Below are 22603 nucleotides of genomic sequence, written 5' to 3'. Positions count from 1 at the left end.
AATTTCCTGATAAACCGAAAGAAAAAAAATCTCCAGAAAAATAGGTAATAATCTATCCTAAAATGCTCTTCCTTGTGAATTCATTCATGGTCAATGACTTAGAATAGGTAATAGTATTTAAATGATGTAGAAATTCATATACAGAAAACATATTTTCTGTAGTGTCAAATTCAGTCTAAACTTTGATGACCAAATGGGGTCAATGTCTATATGTTTACGGTCAACTAAAACACTGAAAAGCGTCTCTTTAATAGTTTTAAACATTATTCACACAAACAATAGAAACATCTAATATGTTTTTGGACTTTTTTAACCAGTCATTTGCCATTTGGGTGAAAATGATAAAAACATATTGACAGTCTAAAGTTGATGTTATGAAAGAGATAACCATAAACGACTATTTTTACACATGAAGCATAAATTATTTAGACTTCTAAACTGCATTAGAATTAAAAATTGTGAATCTTTGTTTACTAAAAATAATTTATAGTAACTCTGTTCTTATCTTTTGACTGATATTGAAAGTTGCATATGGACTTTACATGTATTTTAAAAGTACTGATTCTTTTTCCGGGATAAAATGAAAGTTTGAATATTGTTAAATCTAATTAACAATAGATTCTTGTAACTGAATTGCTAAATTAAACTAATAAGGGAGTAGTAATTTCACTTAACAATGAATCGACTAGATGCACAAAAACAGGACTCATGAAAACTTATTAATGATTAGTCTGCTTTTAATAATTATACAACAGTGGAAGATATTCCAAAATTGAATCAAGTTAGAGTCAATTAGACTTGTCGAAAAAGCTAATGCCACGATGTTACTTTTACTTCGTGACAAAATGGGCGCTTAAATGAAGTCGACCCTCAATTTCAATTTGGTTTTAAAGTAGTATAGTCCGATTTTATATAATTAAATGTACGTTGTAAAACGATAGTTTTTTTTAGTGTTTTGCATATCGCAATAGTAGTCCAGTTGTTTCAAAGCTATATTAAGATATGTAAAATGATATACAAAGATTGTTTAACAAACTTGAAACAAAACTTAAAACAAACTTACAATGTAACATAAAAAGGAAGTGCTTTATTTCACGCATTAGGCAGGTAAGATTGCAATAAGTCTAAAAAAAACCAACAAAGTAAATAAGGTTTTAAAATGTTTCTCCAAATCAACCATCAATTTAGGTATATATTTTTAAACCAAAAATTAAGTTTAAGTTTAGTATGTTTCAATAGATTCAAAAATGCAGATTGAATAATTTCAAGCAATTGGAGAACAAAACCAAATGATTTCATTTTGTTTTCATGCTCATGAAGCATGCCATTTATCGTTTTCTTTTCATATACGGAGATTTCGTTTATTTACTTCAAAAGTTCCCATCGTTTATACATGTATGAGACCATTCTTCTGGTGTAATTAGGTTAAAGTATATAAAAAAAAATTTGATCATTGTATGAGAAGGATACATGTATTTCTCACATATATTTTTACAGCATTGAATCAATGAATTCAATGAACTGACAAGAACAAAGTGTACAGAAAAACAGTCTTCAACTTGTCATTTTCGCTTGTGTTAAATGAATTCATTCTTGGTCACACATAACCGAGTCGTTGATAAAAAGGGTTTGTAAATGGATGTAAATGCTGTCGAACATATGATAAATAATAAAAGGTTAAAAAAAAGTTTTGAAATTAAAACGATATGAAACTTTAAAGGTCTTAATAAAAGGTGTGAGCGTTTCAATGATGTAAAACTTATTTATAGAACTGTACAAGGGGAGCCGGCCTTCTCTTTAATGTCAAAAGCAGATCTACCTTTGATGACCAGATATGGTCAATATTTACACATTTACAGCAAGTCCACCGGAACTTAGAAAAATTAGTCTGTAGCTCTGAACATTACAAAAACTATATCATATATTCCACACATTGTGTCTTACCAAATTTCTGTGCATATATAACTACTACTATACAAGTTGCAACCGTTTCGTTAATTTTTGAGAAATTCAGAATCAGTAAAGATATATATTAAATAACGTTGTAAAATATAAATATGATCTGAAAAAAGCATGTAAAGAAGTTATTTAATTCAAGACTTTAGACAATAGCACATTTCATAAATTTGAGTCCTTGACAGATACATTCATTCTATATCTAGTTTCAATTCAATAATCGCTAAATGAAAAATTACTTCAGTCTGTTTTGAGATATCATAAATACAAGAAAAATCAATAATGTCTTCAGAATCAAATGTTTGTAAGCAATCAAATGTCTTTTAAATATTTCAAAAACTTACAGTATGTTGGTGGTCAAATGTTTGATGTAGAAAAACGTTTGACAACTGACACATTATCTTTTGTAGGTGTTGGTTTGAGTTAAAATGTGTTTGCTGACACTTAGTTCCTTTATATAAGTGAAAGACATTAATAACATATAATGTATATCAATCAGCAACAAATACAGCAATTTCTTTTATAATAATCCACCAGTCCTGATTGGCGGTTAAAATGATGCTCAGGCAGTGTATTCTGAAAGGTCCTAGAATTGATGTTAAATTGTCCACTTTTAAAACTCCGCCTGTTAAATATCCTAGGTCAATATCGTTCGTACATTTCGGTTGAGACTGATCAATACTCAACAAACTTAGGCTTGCCTGTAGTTTGCCGTGCTCGATTTTGTCTGTTTGATGTTCGCGCGATCCGGTAACTATAACTATCTTTTTAACCTTTTGGGGATCATCGAAAACTACGGTAAACCAATCACCTCTTTTTCCATTACCTTTACTCCAAAAATAGCCAGGTTCCAAAAAGTAAGCGGACTCTGGGGTGAAAGAGGATTGTACAACCAAATTTGTGTACAGTTTTGCTGGAGGGTTATCTCCTTTGTACGTTTTCTCCATATTATCGAAAAATCTGTCTTTCAATGGCTGGACTTTTCCTGGGAGAGATGATTTCAAGCCAACATGTTGAAATATAGTAGGACGATGGATAATGCGTTGGAATTGTAACATTAGAGTATTAAAATATAAGTATGTAAAGTCACAGGGTTGCTCTTCATAAAATAACAGTACAATCTTAGCTAGCTTTTCAAGATCATATGAATGATAAAGTTTACCTATAAACCCAAGTTCTGAAAACTCTAAACATGTCCATGGAAAGTTCATCGTAGATATGTAATCCTTTACTACTTTAAGATAATTGGGTACTGTGTAAATATCGTCTTCCATTTGCATGTAATATGTTGACAAATGCTGACAGTATAAGAAAATGAAAGCATAATCAACATTTTGCTTGGAGCGCCATTTCCGTTTGTTGTAGTTATCGTTATATGTATGATTAAGATTCTCCAGGCTCGGATAAAATGATTTCCAGGAGCTGATCACGACTAAAGTTTCTGATGAAATGAGTTGTGGATAAGATTCGTTTAACCTTCCACTAATGTCTTCTCTCCAAGTCTCATTAAAATCTGCCAGAAAAATCACAATATAGATATCTTTGAGTTGCTCTGGCCGTGTGTTGTTTACTAAAGAATTGATCGTGTCCATGATATATTCGTCGCCTACTCTTTTAATCGTTGGAATTCCTATGGTTAGATACCCTGCAATCATCATCATCATCATCATTATCATCATCATCATCATCATCATCATCATCATCCTTTTTATAACGTCATAAAGTTCTTTATCAATATTTTAAATGTAAGTATTGTATTTAATCCCTCACAGAAACTAAAAATACTAGCGTATTTTTTATCAATCGAAAAAGCCGACATTAATCTCCTAAAATTTATGTCTCTGTGTTTACCGATCTCATCCATCCTTACAGTAGAAGATAAAAACAACAATTCAAATCAATGTTTAAATTATGTTATGCTCATACTTCTTCATACTAGTCAGATTTATGGTGTACATTGATGTGAATACATTGTAAGTGTTCTTACTTTTCTCTTTCGGGAAATTGTGGAATAGTGTTGCATCTATCCTCCATTCATTTTGAAGTCTTGTAAGATCTGAAGAAGGCTGTATGAAAGAAGACAAACAAAGGATAACAGAGCCATAATCCAACTGTTGGTTTGTAAAATTTCATTTCTTTATTCAATTAACAAAAACAGGACTGAAGGACTGACTGACAGCTAACTGACTAACTGAAGATCGACTGAATAAATTATACCCCCCCCCCCCCGCAAGGTGTTGCATTGAAAAAAATTAAAGATTATGATTTTCATCGAAGTCAATATCGGGAAGTGTTCCTATAATTTGAACATGAGTTTTTTTACGAGGGTCAAACAAAAAAGTACGAAGACAATGTGACTGTCTATCATGTATTTCTCAAGAAAGTCATATTAGCAGATAAATCTGTGCACCAACACTTATGTTATTGATATGCGAAATTTTAGTCCATTTGATGAGACAGTATTTTTGTTACCCTTTTTCAAAAACAACATGTTTTGTCACCACGGCGCACGGTAACGTTCAAAACATGACGTCAAGATAAAACATGCACAGTTTATAGATACACCCCATCTTTATATCACGCTAAGTCTCTTGTGCCTTTCTCCTTACAATTTAAAAATTACACTGAACCACTTAACATCTTATTTGCACACATTTGTTCGAGAATCATAAGTTAGTTCTTCAAAGTTTTCATTTTCTAACTGTGTATCTCTTAGTTTGCAGTAAGGATAACTCTGAACGTCGGTTAACGTTACTTATTTTTTGACCAAATATTTACAGATACTCTACCCTCTTTCGGACTGTTATATATTCAAAATACAATTACCATCACCCCCACAAAATTTATTACAGTTAAACACAAACTTGCAAATAATTGTTGACTTATTTTTTGCACCATTGAGCATTTTCACAGCTTGTATCGGCTTTTTCCTGAGTTAAATCTATTTTGTTTGTACTTCTCGTTGCGCCGTGACGTCCGGCGTCGTCGATGTTTTTAGTCAATTCTAAAGAGGACTATCTGTCTTTAGTTACTAATATCTGTTCGACAAATCAATACATCCCGTCATTATTTGGTACGTAGAATACCATGACTATACTTAATTTGAGGTTTCAATATTATTAGGTTTTTAGCCCAAATTAAAGAGATATAACTTTCAACATTATATGGTTTATTGTTGACATAACACAAATTTTGACCGTGCGCCGTGACCTCATTTTTGCAGGATTAGATTCTAATTAATTCTTACATATAAAGGAATTTATAAACTTTTTTTTCTTGCAAATTGTTTGAAACTATTGCTAAATTATGTCTATCAAATTTAGTAATGATATGACGTTAAGTAACATAGCTATGACAAAAGTCTTCGTATTTTTTTATTGACCCTCGTATTGCTTTTTCAAAAAAAAATTACAAAATGCTTAGTGAAACTTATGCCAGGGCGGTTAAATGACTAATGGTAATGAAAGCACTATTTACCAATAAACATTGGTCATGCAAAATGACTCGTTCAAGTACAGAAAGCTGAATTAATGACAGGTTGAATTTTGCAACTTTCAATGTGTAACTCAATTGTCAGTCCGGTAACATATTTTATATTATCGCCTATCACTGTTTACAGCAGTGGTGTAAAGTAACTGCTCAAACAATTCTCTACTACAAACTCGTGACTTTAAAATCAATGTTTTATTTCATTCAATAGTAATTCTAATGCACCCATCTCTTTGCGAACAATATCCTGGAAACAGCTGTTCGTTCAATGCTGTAAAATGCGATAGAAGAATCACCTTATTGGATTATTTTATATTAATTGCCAATCGTAAATATCTTTATTGAATAGGCTTCTAATAATATTACAAATGATCTTTATCTCAAATTCCAGTGTTTTGAATAGGCTTGAAAAGCGTTTCTTCTACCACGCTTTTTATCATTCTCATATATTTTGTCTATTATATTACATAACTGGACTTTAAAATCAATGTTTTATTTCATTCAATAGTAATTCTAATGCACCAATCTTTTTGCAAACAATATCCTGGAAACAGCTGTTCAATACCGTAAAACGCGATAGAATAATCCCCTTATTCGATGATTTTATATTATATTCCCAATTGTACATATCTTTATTTAATAGGCTTCTATTCTTATGATAACAAATGATCTTTATCTCAAATGTCAGTGTTTTGAATAGGCTTTGAAAGCGTTTCTTCTACCACGCTTTTTATCATTCTCAATTTATGTTGTCTATTATATTACATAACTGGACACAACTTTCTAATACATATTATTTGTAATAAAATGAGAAATAACGTGAATAGCCAAATTATGAACAAAACGCAAACAACGGTCTGCAAGTAGGCCTAATTGGAAATGTCAGTTCAGGTGAAATAAAAAGGTTTGCACAAAAGTGGGTTGTTGTCTGACTGTGGCCAGTTATAGGGGTTAAACATGCATGTCGATATCTTAATTTAAGTAATTCTTTACTTACTCTGTCTAGATAATCTTTGTAGGTCACCTTATTAAAAGTTCTATGCTGAATTTTGTTACTAAACTCCGACGACTCATAGCCTGAGCAGCGTTTCTTGATCGTATCTAAAATGCATGAACGGGTTTAATTCATTCACATTTTATTATGTTGCAAACACTTGTATTATGCTAAATCTTTATCTTTCTGACTCTTCATGACAGTAAGATTAGAATGAATCATTACATTTTTAACGAAAATTTTTTTTTTTTACTGGAAGGAATACATGTATGTTGTAAATTCGTTTTTGTACAGGACGACAATAATGTACATGTAATTTTGCTTAAATATGGTAAAATAAATGAGTTTTTGCCATTAAAATATGACTTGCAGGATTTTATTAACAAAAACTGCTTTGTCCTTTACTGGTAAAAATTACAATTTGACAATAACAAGATACAGATGTAAAAAATGGAGCTTTTTACATGTAACAAATTGAGCGTTATACATGAATTACTTGGGATAATATGAGAGAGAGAGAGAGAGAGAGAGAGAGAGAGAGAGAGAGGAGAGAGAGAGAGTTTAAAATACTTACAGGAATTGCTCTGGAAAAGTACCAGAAATTGGGTTACAAGAGAAAAAACGGTTATGGCCGAGGCCGAAATCAGACAAACGACAAACTGTTGACGAGAACACCTCATTGTCACCATCCTCTGTGTGATCAGTTTAACCCTGGCTTAATCTTTTGAGTACAATGTCACAGCTGCAAGTCCATCTTTTGTGATTTCTTCTTGCATTGATCTAAGCCTACGATGAATTTTCTTTTCATCATTTCATCACTGTAAACAGATATCACATATATCTAGATTTTGCTTTCGTTTTGTTAAGGTAAGCACTTAGTTTTGTTTTCTAATGCAAATGAACACAACAATGTACCGTTTTTATATCCATTGATCAGAACTCTAATCAGATGCATTGAGTTCAAGTTGATCTGTCAAAACTTGATAACATGCCATTAATTCTATATTTTTAAAGTGTCACTTTGAGAGAGTTGTCTAAATTATATGTAGCTGTGACTTCTTATGTTCACGTGTCATTGTATAAAATTCTTCTTGAAATGACACACAGGGATTTAAATTTTTAAAACAAAAGAAATATATATATATATATATATATATATATATATATATATATATATATATATATATATATATATATATATATATATATATATACACACACACAAGACCGAATCACCAAAAAGGTTTTTCTGTGGGACCGATCACTATGTGGTTAACGAAGTTCGAGCCAGCGCATAAAGTCTATTCCAGATGATGAAGATTTACTAACAGTCTAAGAAAATATGCACCCATGTAATATAACCTATTTTATCGGCAAACAGCGAGAGGAGGAATTCACATGGCAATTAGATATTCATAACACTCCCAAATCAAGAACAAACAAACTTTTAAAGGAAAGTTTTTGCCTAGAAAATTATATTCAATGAATATTCCTAAACATGTGAGGTCAACAATGGCACAGTTTCGGTGTGGGTTATTACCGCTGAGGATAGAGACCGGACGATTTCGGGGGGGGGGGGGGGCTGTCATTGAGCGCACGTGTAAATTCTGTATCTTGGACGAAATAGAGGACGAATTCCACTTTCTTCTAAAATGTGCTCTATATAACAATCTCAGAAGTGAACTTTATCAAAGTGTTAATTTTTCGAATAATTCATATTTATCTCAAGACAATCTATTTCAAACTCTCATTTGCAATTTTCCAAGACAAACTGCTAATTTTATACATTCTGCATTAAATTAAGACAAAGTAAATTCTCGCGCATGTATTGCTTAGTGTTTACTACAGTGACTTATAGGTCCAATGAGCCGGATGGTGTTTGATATATGTAATTGTATACTACTCAGTTGTTAAAGATGTAACACATGTCACTATAATAAATAAATGATGATGATGATATACATGTATGTGTGTGTAGTTCAAGCTCATGTTAAAAACTACGTTACTCTGTGGCCATTAAGATATGCAGAAAAATCCGTCTTGTGTGTGCTTCAGGCACCGAATTTTTTTTTCAATAAAAAGGATTTTGGTAAAAAAAGGTTTTAATGTTACAAGTGCCTGAGGTAAAGTGAAATTAAAGATCAATAAAAATATTCAAGAACTTAAGAAATACGACTTTAAAATCGTGAATATTTAAAAAAAGGTAAACGAACTTGGAACAAGTTATTTGCACCCCTGCGAATGTGTTCGGAATGTTTTCTTTATCGTTGCTAAGTACGAAATAAATCCAGAGGTGCTCGAATGAAAGTTCACGAGACTTCACCGATATTTGTTCAGTTCCTGTGAAATTTCGAGCGGAAGTATAAATAAGTGTTCGGATAATATTCTCAAAATACGTAAGTACTGGTCGTTTTTTATATCATATCCTAGTTTGATTCATGTTAAAACGTGAAAAGCTTTTAATATGTATTTCTTATTTCACCATCTAGCAGTTATTCATACTAAACGATAATATTCAGAACAGAGTTATCGCTCGTGTTCAACCACGTGCAGAGTGGTTGAAAATATAAACATTGGGTTGCTCAATAAAACCATAGTCATGTTTGATGCTTGTGGTGTGCAATACCATGTTTAAAAAAAAAATTGGTTTCCTTTTATTCATTTAAAACTTAGTATATCGAGCCATTTTCAAGGAACATTCTACATAAAATAGTATAGTCTGTTTCACTATTGATGTTATGACTAGGTCAGGCGGGGATCGAAAATTAATCATCAGGAAGGATCTCTTTTAAGCATGTTAGTTGTTGCAACAGCAGACAAAAACTAATTTTGGTATTGTCACATTTATTTCTAGAACACATTTTATTCACCAATTAATGAAGATAAAGTTTAAAATCAATAAACCATAAGATTTTATATTTGACTTCAAGAACCTAGATAATGTGAAATACTGTGGAATCATTAGATTTCGTGGTGGCTCAATTTTCGTGGAATTCGTGGGTACCTCTCATCCACGAATTAACATCCTCCATGAATTAATAAATGAGGGTAATAAAGTCATATTTCTTTTGTATGTTTTAAAGAATACACGAAATTACGTCCCCACGAACCTATGAAATGTAAGCAATCCACGAAAATTGGCCCCCACGAAATTTAATGATTCCACAGTAGACTATAAACATGAGGTACGATTTTTACTGCGAAACTGAAAAGGTCAAATAAAACCACGTGGCCTAAAATTTGAATGACAATAACATTCGCAGGGGTGATTTGTATGACAAATGAATGATTTATCACCATTTTATTGATAAGTAAAACAGTCAAAGCTGACGTTTGATGCTATTCTATGAGAAATTGATTTAAATTTTGCGATACCCTATGCATGTTGCATTATCGTTAGAAAGGGATTAGAAATCGCTTTATTGGTGCTGTAAATGATTTGCTTTGTATGATTTTGTTCTTTGGTATTTTTGTAATTCTAGCTGCATTGAGACCACACATTGTCTTAAACATTTATTGTGTGCATGGTAAGAAAAATAAAAAAAAATTAAAGGGACCATATAAGCAAGATATTGTTCAATCAATGCAATGGTAACTACGACAGTAGACAGAGGACGGGGATGCTAATATGACATAACAAGTGACATACAATTTTTTCTCTTAAATTGAATTGGCTTTTTAAACTTACAAAACAGCAGGTGTACTTAGAATCGTTTGGGTTCGGTAAGAGAGAGAGAGAGAGAGAGAGAGAGAGAGAGAGAGAGAGAGAGAGAGAGAGAGAGAGAGAGAGAGAGAGAGAGAGAGAGAGAGAGAGAGAGAACGGGGTTCTTATTATTGACTTTGTGATGTTTTAAAGTTCTTAAGGTCCTTAAGATTTCCGTCCACGACGTCAAAAACATATTATAAAAGGCACAGTAGTTTTCAGGTTTTTCTTTCTCTGATTTTCTATCTTTTATTGGAATTTAATTCTACTACTTCTTCTACTGCTGATGATACTATCTTATTGTTTGAAAATCCTGAAGAATTACAATACGTTTTGAATATTTCTACAAGATACTGTAAAATCTGCCGTCTTAGGTTCAACAGTAAAAAAAAAAGCAAACAAAGTTGTCATATACCGTAGGGATAAAAACAAAAACCATTTTACTTTTGAAGGCTCTTATTTAGAAATAGTTAAAAAATTTTGTATTTAGATGTTACATTTTGTAAAAACAATTCATTCAATTTCAAGTTTAAAGATACATATGATAAGGCTACTAAAAGCAATGTATAGTTGTATCGAAAAATGTAGAAAGCATAATTTAGCAATTGACTGTAAAACAGACATGTTTAATAAAATTATCCAGCCAATACTTTAAAGGGACTTAGACACGATTTGACTTAAACTTTTCAAATTTTATTTTTCCATTTTCAATGTTTAAAATGATAAATATAGAAGTTTATAATGCTATGTCAAAATTTGAAAGTCAAATATCAAAATATAAGCAAGATACAGAGTTCATAATTTTTTAATTTGTTTTGTAAACAAAGCTCGAATATTGTCATTTTATATATGTGTTGTATTGGTGTCAGTTTTAATCAAATGGATCTTTCTTTTGTAGATAATAGCATTTATGAAGAAATTGAATTAGTTTAAATTGTTCTTTACATGTCATTTTGTCTAAGAAATGGCAGTTAATCTTTTTTTTTCTTTCTTTTATTTCAGACATTCTGCAGACATACAATGCATGATTATGATGCTTTAAATATAATAATTCAGAAGTGCAAAATTTTATTTGAGAGAGAGAAGGAAAATTCAAGTAAAAATTAGATTCCAGATGTTCCAATGAGTATCAAAAATCTCATTTTCACCATTTTTATAAGAAATAAATTTCTGTGTTTCATAGAATAGCTTTAAAGACGACATTGCATAAGAAACACTCAACTGTTTCTCAGTACACCTTACTGTGTAAATATAGTACTTTAACCAAAGAAAAATGATATTAAGGATATCTTTGCTTTTACCAAGGATGCCTAGAATGAAAGTTTTCTTGGTAAATGTAACCTGAAAATTGATTTTTTCTTCTAAATAATGTTTAAAATTTTCTAAAAACGATTGAACACATTCACAATCCCACAATATATGTTCTATAGTTTCCGCTTCTCTGTGACAAAAGGTACACATTTAAGAGTTTACTTTTTTTAATTTTGAATTGAAAAGCGTTGGTTGCTAAAATTGTGTTAATTATTCTGTATTGGAACCATTGAAGTTTACAGTTTTTTGTTATTATGAAAGGTAGTTTATGGATTAATTTCCATTCCATGTCCTCTATATCTAATAATTCATTCCGCCTTCTTTTAACTGTTGTCACAGAGGTATTATTGTTAAAAATATCATAAAAAAAACTTTGACTTTTTACATTTCATAACTTTATGTATGTTTTCTCTAATAAGCGGGCTTGCTAATTTTCTTAAAGTTTGGTTTTCACCCAATTTTCTGATGTATGTCTTTACAGCATGGATTATACTTGCATATTCTAAAAAGTTGACCTTTACATTTGTATACATATCACAAAACTTATCAAAACTAAGAAAAGTACTATCTTCCTCAATGATATCATTGATGTATCTAATATTATTATCAAATAGTTGTTTATTAAAAAAGGATTTCCCTCCAATATGGATCAAAGGGTTATAAAATAAAGGTGAGTCTGCAGTTGCGCCAGACTCTAATATATTATGCAGGTCAACCCATGCCTTAAACACATCTATCCAGAACTTGTTTTTTAATGATTTCAAAAGTATATTAATGTATTCAATACCACATGATGTAAATTTATTTTGATTAAAATTAAGTATGAATTGACTCAACCCCCTGTTTGTAACAATAAGCAGTCTCACCCAGAATAATTTCATGGAAGATATAAATGCTTTGATATTTATCATCTTAAGACCACCTTCTTCATATTTTAGAACAAGAACATCCCTCTTTATTCTGTGAGTTGAGCCATTCCATATAAATGAAAAGATAAGCTTTTCTAATTCTTTACAATAAAAGACAGATGGGTTTGGGATAGACAATAGTATATGGTTCAACAAAGGTACGACTAATGTCTTAATAACTGTAATCTTGCCAATGGGAGTTAAATGTCTTTTCTCCCATTGTTTACGGATAGACTTAATTTTAACCAATTTTGGATCATAGATAATACTAGGCATATTTAGCAAATCAACATCAAAATTTATTCCAAGCAAGGTTAATTTAGTAGATCCCCAATTCAACTTGCTATTAGGAATAAGTATATCATTACTATATTTTTGGAACCTATCCATACAGTATGATTTTTAGAATAATAAATACACAAGCCGGACATTTCCGAGAATCTATGTAATGTAGAAATGGTTTCTAATAAACTTTCTTCACTTCCATCCAGGATAATCGAGGTGTCATCTGCAAGTTGCGAAATCTTTTTTTCTATATTACCCACTGCTATACCTTTAATTTTTTCATTTTTTCTAATTTGTATCGCCAAAATTTCTGCACAAATCAGGAATATATAAGGGGATAATTCATCTCTTTGTCTACACCCCATCTGAATATCAAAAATTTCAGAGAGATTGCCACCTTGATTAACCGCAGATGTTATGTTTGTATAAAAAATCTTTACCCACTGTCTAATAGTGGGACCAAAGTTAGAAAAATCTAAAGTTTGTTGTATAAAATTCCAAGATAAGGTATCAAAAGCCTTTTCAAAGTCGATAAGCAATAAAAGACCGGTAATTTCTTCATCTTCGGTATATTGCATTATGTCATATATTAACCTTGTGTTTTCTCCAATATATCTATTAGACATTAATCCAGTTTGATCTGGATTTATAAGTTTATGTAAATATCTTTTTAATCTAGCAGCAATACACCCAGATGCAATTTTGTACACAGTATTTAATAAAGTTATAGGACGCCAGTTCTTAATATAGTGTCTAGCTTTGTCACCTTTAGGTAGCAAAGTAATTACACCATGTCTTTGTGTGACTGTTAATATTTTATTTTTATATCCATAATTTATAGATCTAACAACAAAAACACCAATGTATTTCCAAAAAACCTTTAAAAATTCTGAAGAAAAACCATCAGATCCAGGTGATTTATTAGCTTTCATACTAGAAAGTGTTTTTGAAGCCTCACTAAAAGTAATTTCACCCTCTAAAGAATCTGATTCCGTTTCAGACAGTTTAGGAATGTCAGCATATATTAATTCATTATTTAAACCAAAGTTGATATTATCTAACTTGTTTTCATATAATTTTGTATAAAAGTTTTCAGTTTCAGTCAGGATTTTTGTCTGGTCATATATTACCTCCCCTCAATCTAACTCCAATTTTGGTATAATCTTACTAATAAAATTCCTGGACTCCAGTTTACAAAAATAACTTGATGGTTTTTCTCCTTCATCATTCCATTTTGCTCTACTTCTAATATAATTGCCCTGTAATTAATGTTTTCTAGGCTTTTCTAATTCCTGATTTTTGTTATATAGTAAATCTACATTGCTTTCAGAAATATTCTTTTCAATGTCTTTAATTTCTTCCACCAATTCTTTTTCCTGTTTCTCTTTTTTCTTTTTAATATATGATGAATAAGAAATAGTTTTACCTCGTATTTCCATTAACAATGTTTCAAGGAATAACTGATCATTAATGGTGAAAAGAATATTTTCGTCTGGCAACTGATGTAAATTGTTTATATTATAAACTGGTAAAGCATATTGTTTCTTAACTTGAAGTATAAAATCTCTAATACACTCTAAATAATGATCATAAAGTAAGGAGTTATTAAATTTCCACAGCCCTCTTCCTTTCTTAAAATCATTAAAGACAAGTGACATGCTTATGGCCGAATGATCTGACCTGTAACTGGATTCTATTGTACATGTTTCTAAACTAGACAACAATGATTCAGATATAAAAAAAAAAATCTTATCTGCTTTGCTTAAGAGGGGATCGTTTTCTCCATGTTTATCTACGTAAATCTTCATGTAACTGTTTAAAAGGATCTATATATGCATAAGTCTCAATCTTTTCTAGAACCTTATTTCTAGCTTTCGGGTTATTTATACCCTTATAATTATAACAATCTATAGTAGGATCTAAAACCAAATTAAAATCTCCACACCAGATAACATTCTGGCATTGCATATCATCAATGTGCATTTGTATATTTTCATAAAATTGCGGGGTGTCCGTATTTGGACCATAAATATTGCATAATAATACATCGTGGCTTTCTATAGATATCTTAAGTAATAAAAAATTCCCATCAATATCACCTTTTTCAGCGAGAACCTTGAAATCAAAATTATTATCTACAAGGACAGCAACTCCTCTAGAATTTGAAGAAAAGGAACTGAAATAGCATTGAGATCCCCATAAATTTCTGACCTCATTTTCATTATCTTTTGTAAAATGTGTGTCCTGCAAACAATATAAATTATATTTCAATGATCTCAAATAATTAAAAACATCCCTGCGCTTTGCAACGTCGCCAAGCCCTTGACAATTAACGGATATTATCTTAACCGTTAGGTAGCAAAAATAAGAGATTCTTCAAATTCCATAAATGATACTCACCGGAACCGGGACTCGAATGCATTTGAAATTGAAAGGAAATATTGAAGATTAAGAAAGGAGGGTAAAGAAAAGGTACATTAGGAAAAGGATAAGTAAAAAGCATATATATTGTGATGACAGCACACACGCTCCTGCATATATACAGGCAACATATTATCAGTCAAAATAATACACGTAGAACATTCAGTATTTTAGCCAATCATTTAAAATGCACCAGTAAACCATTTCATACCTAAAAAATGAAAATAAAATTTTTGATCTCAAATCGTGTCAAAGCCCCTTTAATACGGCTATAAAGTATGGAGTTTTTAAAGAACAAAGCTTTTTTGAGACACTTCGTCTTAAGTTCTGTGAATATATTAAATTTGAGTTTCTCAAAACCAAACTTGATGGTGTACGATGAACTTGGAAGGGTATCATTAATATCAAAGTTAGAATGATTTCAGTTTGGGGTAAATTAAATAATTCTCAGATTTCTAAATTATCTTCCAAATTTTTCATGTACTCTAAAACTATAAGAATCCATGGTGTGAATTTGTAAAGAACATTTTAGATAAATTTGGATTTTCCCTATCTATGGCATGAAAATTCTATAAATATTCCTCGGTAAAAAATGAAACTTCGCAACATATTATAAGATCAGTTTAACTATTCTGATATTTGTAAATCAGATGCTAGAAACATGTATTAACCAAAATATCATATATCAAACCAAATGTTTTGAAATTTGAAGTATTGTTTAATGTATCAAACAAAAAACCAACTTACCAAGATTTGCATAAATTTATAAAAACAATTATTAAATTTATTGAGAGAGTAAGCTCTCTTGGTTAATGTCCTTATATATTATCTAAACACTAAAATGGTTTCTTCGGTGATTTATTCGGGATATGAAGGTAGCGACTTTGAAGAAGAAATACATAATGATTTCGACCAATCGATAAACGGGGCGTGAAGATTTCCGTCTGGCTGTTTATAGAGAGCTATGAATTAACTATAAGTCTCCGTAAGAAATCGAGAGAATACTATATATATATATATATATATATATATATATATATATATATATATATATATATATATATATAATTGATAATGTTCGAAATAGACCATTACTGCATATAACATTACTCCACGCATATTCATGAAATAATTAACCTCAATCTTCTCGAAATTGAGCCCTTCATCTTTGTACAGTAAAACATCACATAACAAATAGGTATGTTGCACACTGCCACTTTTGTGACTTTATTATTTAATTAACCAAATTTGGTTTGAAATAATCAGGAAAATGACAATAGATGATTATATGACAATAATTAATAATTTTATAAAATTAATCATAAAATTATGAATATTTGATTCTTTATGCCATAATATTTCACAACTAAAATAATCCATAACTCCCATTACTGATGTAATCAATGATGTGATTGATACGATAATTTATGCAAAACAGAATCCTTGTGGTCTGAAAGCACATAGAATTTTCAAGCCTTTTGTCAAAAGACAAACAAAAGAAAGGTATATTCTCTCTACAGGTAGAAGATGGTGGCAGCCCATGCAAGCTGACAATCCATCAGGTCGAGAATGATTCCCAAAGCGAGGTAACTCTCTCATCTATGCATGACTGGCTTACAGCATGGAATAGATTTGCTGCAATTTATTGTATGAAATACCCAGAACAACAATCCAAATTGGCTAAGCATTTAGAATCAGTCAAAGATATTGCAGACACCAAAGGCAATTGGAAAGCTTACGACACTGATTTTAGGATGCTTGTTGCCCAAGGACAAATTTCATGGGGTGATGTACACATAGAGTTATATGTTAATGCCAGACTGACGACAGCTCTATCTACAAAACCTAACAAAAGTCATAAAGATATGTCATATAGCTCTATGCCAAGAGGTGTCTGTTTCCAGTACCATTCAGGTAAGCTTTGTTCAGCAGGCTTGTCTAATCGCTTCCAACACAGATGTTATAACTGCGGCGGGTCACACCCTTTTATTCAATGTACAAAGCAAGCCAAGCAGCTTTTTCGTATCATGCAGAAGTATCAAAACCAAACAGGTAGTACAAATACAGGGAAACAATATAACCAATCAAAATCCTTTGGTACATCCAAGCAAGGGCCCAACACCAATCAAGGTAAATAGACTTGCTCATTGGTTATCAGGGTAGGATGAAGATGAAACTAATTTTTTAGTTCAGGGTTTTTCAAATGGTTTTTATTTAGGCTTTGTTGGAGAATGTCCTGGAATAGAGTCAAAAAAATTAAATTCGGCTCTTACAAAACCAGAAATTATTGATCAAAAAATACAAAAAGAAATTTCGGCTGGAAGATTTCAAGGACCTTTTGAAAATAAACCATTTTCCAATTTACAGTGTTCACCACTGGGTTTGGTTGAAAAGAAAGAGCCAGGTGAATTTAGAATGATTCATCATTTGTCATACCCAGAAAATCAATCAATTATGATGGCATACCTCATGATGATTCATTTGTTCAATACTCATCCATTTCAGATCCTATTCATTTCATAAAAAAGTGTTGAAAAGGTGCTTTCTGTTGTAAAACTGACATTTAGTCAGCATTTAGAATTATTAATATTCATCAATCTCAGTATCAGTTCCTTGGTTTCAAGTGAAAGAGTAAATATTACTTCGATATATGTTTGCAGTTTGGTCTAAGTTCATCGTGCAAAATATTTGAACGATTTTCAACAGCCCTACAATGGATAGCACAGAATAAACTTGGTATACCATGTATATCACATGTTTTGGATGACTTTATCATTGTGGATACATCGCCAACTCAATGTGTCTACAAGCTGAAATCTTTCTTGAATATGTGTTCAGATATTGGGGTTCCCATTTCTCTTGAAAAAACATGTGGTCCTAACCAGGTTATAACTTACCTGGGTTATGATTTGGATTCAACAAAAATGGAATGGAGATTACCAAAGGAAAAAAAATTAAAGTGTGTCAACAAAATTCAGTTTGCGATGGAACAATCTAAATTAACATTAAAGCAGCTGCAATCAATTATAGGTTTATTGAATTTTGCTTGTAATGTAGTGTTGCCAGGCAGGGCCTTTTTAAGGAGGCTAATAGATCTGACTATTGGCGTAAAAAAGCAGTATTATAGAATTAGGATGACGAAACAAGTTAAGGAGGATTTAAGTGTCTGGTTTGATTTCTTGAGTAATTTAAATGGTTCCTCAATGTTTCTCCCAGATATATGGTTAAGTTCAACTGAACTAAGGTTATATACAGATGCATCTGGAGCTGTGGGGTATGCTGCAGTTTTTGGTAGTCAGTGGTTCAAAGGAGAATGGAATGACAGTTGGCGAAATCAGAACATAACAGTTTTAGAATTATACCCAATGGTTTTGGCTGTTGATGTCTGGTCAAAATACATGGCTAATAAGTGCATTTTGTTTAAAACAGACAATCAAGCACTGGTTCATGTCATTAATAAACAAACTGCAAAAGATAAGCACATCATGTTTCTTTTGCGAAAACTGGGATTGATATGCTTAAAGTTTAAAATTTATTTTAAAGCTCAGCATTTGACTTCAAAAGAAAATTTACTATGTGATTGTCTTTCTCGTTCAAAGGTAAATCAGTTTTTACAACTGGCACCCTGGGCCGGCAGCAATCCAGTCAACATTCCTCCACTACCGCCATATCCAAATTAAGAGGTGACATACAAAGACTATTCGATGCGAGCATTACTAATTCCTCATTAGCTTCGTACTCACATGCTTGGACAGTTTTTAAAGATTTTGCCGAGAAATACGAGTTAATTATTGAGTTTCCAGTGAAGCAACATATATTAGTATACTATGTTGCCTACCTATTTTCAAAGGACTATGCTGCAACAACTATTTCATCATATCTCTCTGCTATTAGTTACATCCATAAGCTCAACAGTTTTGGGGACCCGTGCTCGTCCTTTTTTATACAAAAATTGCTCTTATCAACACGCAAACTTAAACCCTCACACCATGATAGAATATCTATTACAAAAATTTTTTGGCATCAAATTTGTGACTTTTTAACAGTTACAGTTTCCAGTGCATTTGAAAAGGCCTTGTTTAGAGCAATGTTTTGTTAGCCTTTTATGGATTCTTTAGAGTCGGGGAAATAACATCATGTCAAAAGGTACTTAACAAAAATTCAATTCAGTTTAATCAAATTTCCAGGGAGCAAAATCATTTAATTATCAAATTTGTTACATATAAACATCAAATGGGCAAACCATTTTTTCTCGCTATTCAATCTGCAAGTAATAAAAAGTATTGTCCAGTTCAATGCCTACAAGACTACATTAAGTTAAGAGGAGTACAAAATGAGCCACTTTTTTGTTATGTACCAAATATTCCAGTTTCCAGGGGTAAATTTTCGGGAGTATTAAAAATCTGTCTATCATTTGCAAAGTTGGATATGAGTCGAATTTATTTACTAGCCATTCTTTCCGGATAGGCATGGCGTCTCACTGTGCGGACATTGGCATGAGTGACAGCAAAATTAGACTCTTAGGTCGATGGAAATCAGATGCATTCAAAAGTTATATTAGACCAGTTAATCTAGCATAGAGAGAGCAAAGACTGACTGTGAACTTATGGATAGACACTGTTATTATCTTCTACCTGTAGAGAGAACTTACCTTTCTTTTGTTTGTCTTTTGACAAAAGGCTTGAAAATTATATGCGCTTTCAGACCACAAGGATTATGTTTTGCATAAATTATCATATCAATCACATCATTGATTACATCAGTAATGGGAGTTATGGATTATTTTAGTTGTGAAATATTATGGCATAAAGAATCAAATATTCATAATTTTATGATTAATTTTATAAACTTATTAATTATTGTTATATAATCATCTATTGTCATTTTCCTGATTATCTCAAACTAAATTTGGTTAAATAATAAAGTCACAAAACAAATATGAAAAATCTCAGGAAAACACAAATAAATTACGTTGATTCCAGTGCAATGAGATCCGCCTCAGGGAGGCAAAAAATTAATAAGAAAATTCTAAGTAAAACACTAGTAAATTGTGCTGATCCCAGTGCAGTGAGATCTGCCTTACTGTGGCAAAACAAATTTGAGAAATTAGTAAATTATGATACGACTATGTGATGGATATCAAATACGGAAAATCCATTTCTTGCTTATTACAAAGAAATAAAATAATACTAAATATGTATGTAGATCTACATATATAACGCTATGGATATATATCTAAGATAACTTTGAAATTACAAGAGATAATCGCCCAATACTTTAACGCATTCTAGACAAAATAAGTCCGCGCAAACTTCTATAGAGATGAACGTTGCCTTGTTTATTGAGGTGGACGCCGTCAAAAAGAAATTTATGGTCACACGCCTTGAACTTGGGCGAAGGGAAGAGGTCATTTTGCTCCCAAAATGAAGCGAATTCAAATCCGTGCAGAGAAGCTTTGAGAAGGATATTTACTTCATCTACAGTACTGTTGTAATCAAAACATTGCTTAAATCGTGGCAGCAATTTACATACATGGATCTGAGCGACTCCAAATCTATAGTGCAGTACCGATACAAGAGATTCAATATTTGCTGTCAATTCTTCGGGAGACGTCGCACGTCGAACATCATTGCCCCCAACAATTAGAATTATGTTACGAGGTGTTACTTTTTCAATGAAACACGCATCCTCGCGGAGAATGCCCGAAATAGTGCGACCTCCCACTCCTCTATAAAATATCCTATGATTTGCTCTTAGACCAAGATCCTCACAGTACCTAACATTCTTATTACTTACTAGGAATTGTTGAAAGTGGCGCACAATAGAATGACCCAATATAAGTACTTTATTGGGCTCCATAAGTAAAATAAAACAAAAATATAAACCTTACCGCTTTACAGATCGCTTTGAAAATTTTCAATGATTAGCTATCGGCGTCCTGAAAGAAAGTGAGAACCCACGCTATTAAAATGACGCTCCCAAGATTTTACCGCGAAATAAATTCATTGGTTACATCCGGCGACGTTGATTTTGTGTCCATATATGAAGATGCTGTATAACTTTGACAATACCGCAGGAAAGATATCTCTCGCGAACTTAACAGCAATTTTCAATATGCATAAAATATTTTAAGAAATCTTAAAAATCATATATCCTTCTTCACAGAATGCTTAATAATTAAACCTTGGATTTTTGGGGGCTAGGAAAATGAAATGCAAAACTTGGGGGGGGGGGTGTAACTTATATGGGCTAAACATGCATGTTGATATCTTAATTAAATTGATTCGTAACTTACTATCTCTGCATAATCTTAATGGGTCACCTTATTAGAATAAATTCCATGCTGAATTTTATCACTGAATTCTGACGACTCGTATGCTGTGTAGCGTCTGTACGATTGATATATACACTGTATTTAGTTTGAGTAAATCTGTATGGATTTTTTTCTTACGATGGCTCACTTGCTAATAAACTATACCTAAGAATAGTACCTCAAAATAGCTGACAATTTCTTGATAAAGATAGATATCATGATGGGTATGAAGTATATATGCCAAATGGACAAAAAATGTTAACATTTGGATACAAAAAATATTTTGAAAAATTTAATTCAGTAAATATTAACAAAGCAGATTTAAATCGTGATCTGGTTCACGAGCCTGATACTTTAACCACTGAGTTATGTCGATATTCGACCAAATCATTTACATGTATGTACAAATCGTTTATTATATAAATCGCCATCTTATGACATACTGTATTAAATAGTATATTAAGTTTAGCTTTGTTTAATGAGGTACCGTAAATAACGAGAATTTGGTGAACTTGATATTTTGGTAATTAATGTGTTTTGTGATGCAAATATGATTTGGATTTGGATGAAACAAACAATATTGTATACATTTCACATCTTCATTAATTCAATCGGTCACTTGGGTTTTTTTTAACACAAGCACAATGGTAACAAAGAACTGTAGAAATATGAGAGAGAGAGAGAGAGAGAGAGAGAGAGAGAGAGAGAGAGAGACAGAGAGACAGAGAGAGAGAGAGAGAGAGACAGAGACAGAGAGACAGAAGAGAGAGACAGAGAGAGAGAGAGAAGGGCGGACAGAAGTTCAGTAAAATAGAAACGAAACTACTTACAGGAAACACTCTACAAAGGATCCAATAAGTGAAAACGGGTAAGGCTGATATTAGAAAACCTGTTTAAGTTGAGAACATCTCATTGTCACCATTCAGAGAACTACAGTAGTAATCAGTGATCTATAGTTTTTTTTTGTTCTGTTAGGCACAAAATCACAGCTGTAAGGTCTTCTTTTGCAATTTCTTCTCACAGTAATCTCGGCTCACTATGAGTTTTCCTTCAATCGCTGTTATCGCACATACATGCTCTTTTATAAGTTAGCCCTTCAGTTTTTTTTCTCACGCATGTACTGTTTTTGTATTCATTGAAGCTATTCAGCTGTTTTATTGTAAGGGGTCATCGCTTCTCTCCGTTCTTTTATTACGATCACGAGTCATGGCGAAAACAGGTTT

General features: G+C 31.8%; 2 protein-coding genes across 3 annotated transcripts in view; both read right to left on the bottom strand.

Moving 5' to 3' along the window:
- LOC105324376 (alpha-1,3-mannosyl-glycoprotein 4-beta-N-acetylglucosaminyltransferase C) overlaps positions 1–22603 on the bottom strand; it is a 139142-nt gene that overhangs the window by 29322 nt on the left and 87217 nt on the right. The gene's annotated exons all lie outside the window — the stretch shown is intronic.
- On the bottom strand, positions 1204–22570 carry LOC105320882 (alpha-1,3-mannosyl-glycoprotein 4-beta-N-acetylglucosaminyltransferase C). Of its 2 annotated transcripts, XM_066073679.1 has the most exons (6): positions 22211–22570; positions 20958–21005; positions 7014–7257; positions 6443–6546; positions 3944–4022; positions 1204–3601 (listed from the first exon to the last, which is right to left on the bottom strand). In XM_066073679.1, exons 3-6 carry the CDS (start codon positions 7126–7128, stop codon positions 2448–2450), a joined length of 1452 nt encoding a protein of 483 aa, XP_065929751.1. In that variant the 5' UTR covers positions 7129–7257; positions 20958–21005; positions 22211–22570; the 3' UTR covers positions 1204–2447. The 2 variants fall into 2 exon arrangements, with proteins under 2 accessions (XP_065929751.1, XP_034309571.1); XM_034453680.2 differs by lacking the exon at positions 20958–21005.

The sequence above is a fragment of the Magallana gigas genome, chromosome 10 (assembly GCF_963853765.1).
Source record: "Magallana gigas chromosome 10, xbMagGiga1.1, whole genome shotgun sequence".
Classification (NCBI taxonomy): Eukaryota; Metazoa; Mollusca; class Bivalvia; order Ostreida; family Ostreidae; genus Magallana; species Magallana gigas.
The sequence above is the reverse complement of the archived record's forward strand: the minus strand, read 5'-3'. Positions and strand labels throughout refer to the sequence as shown.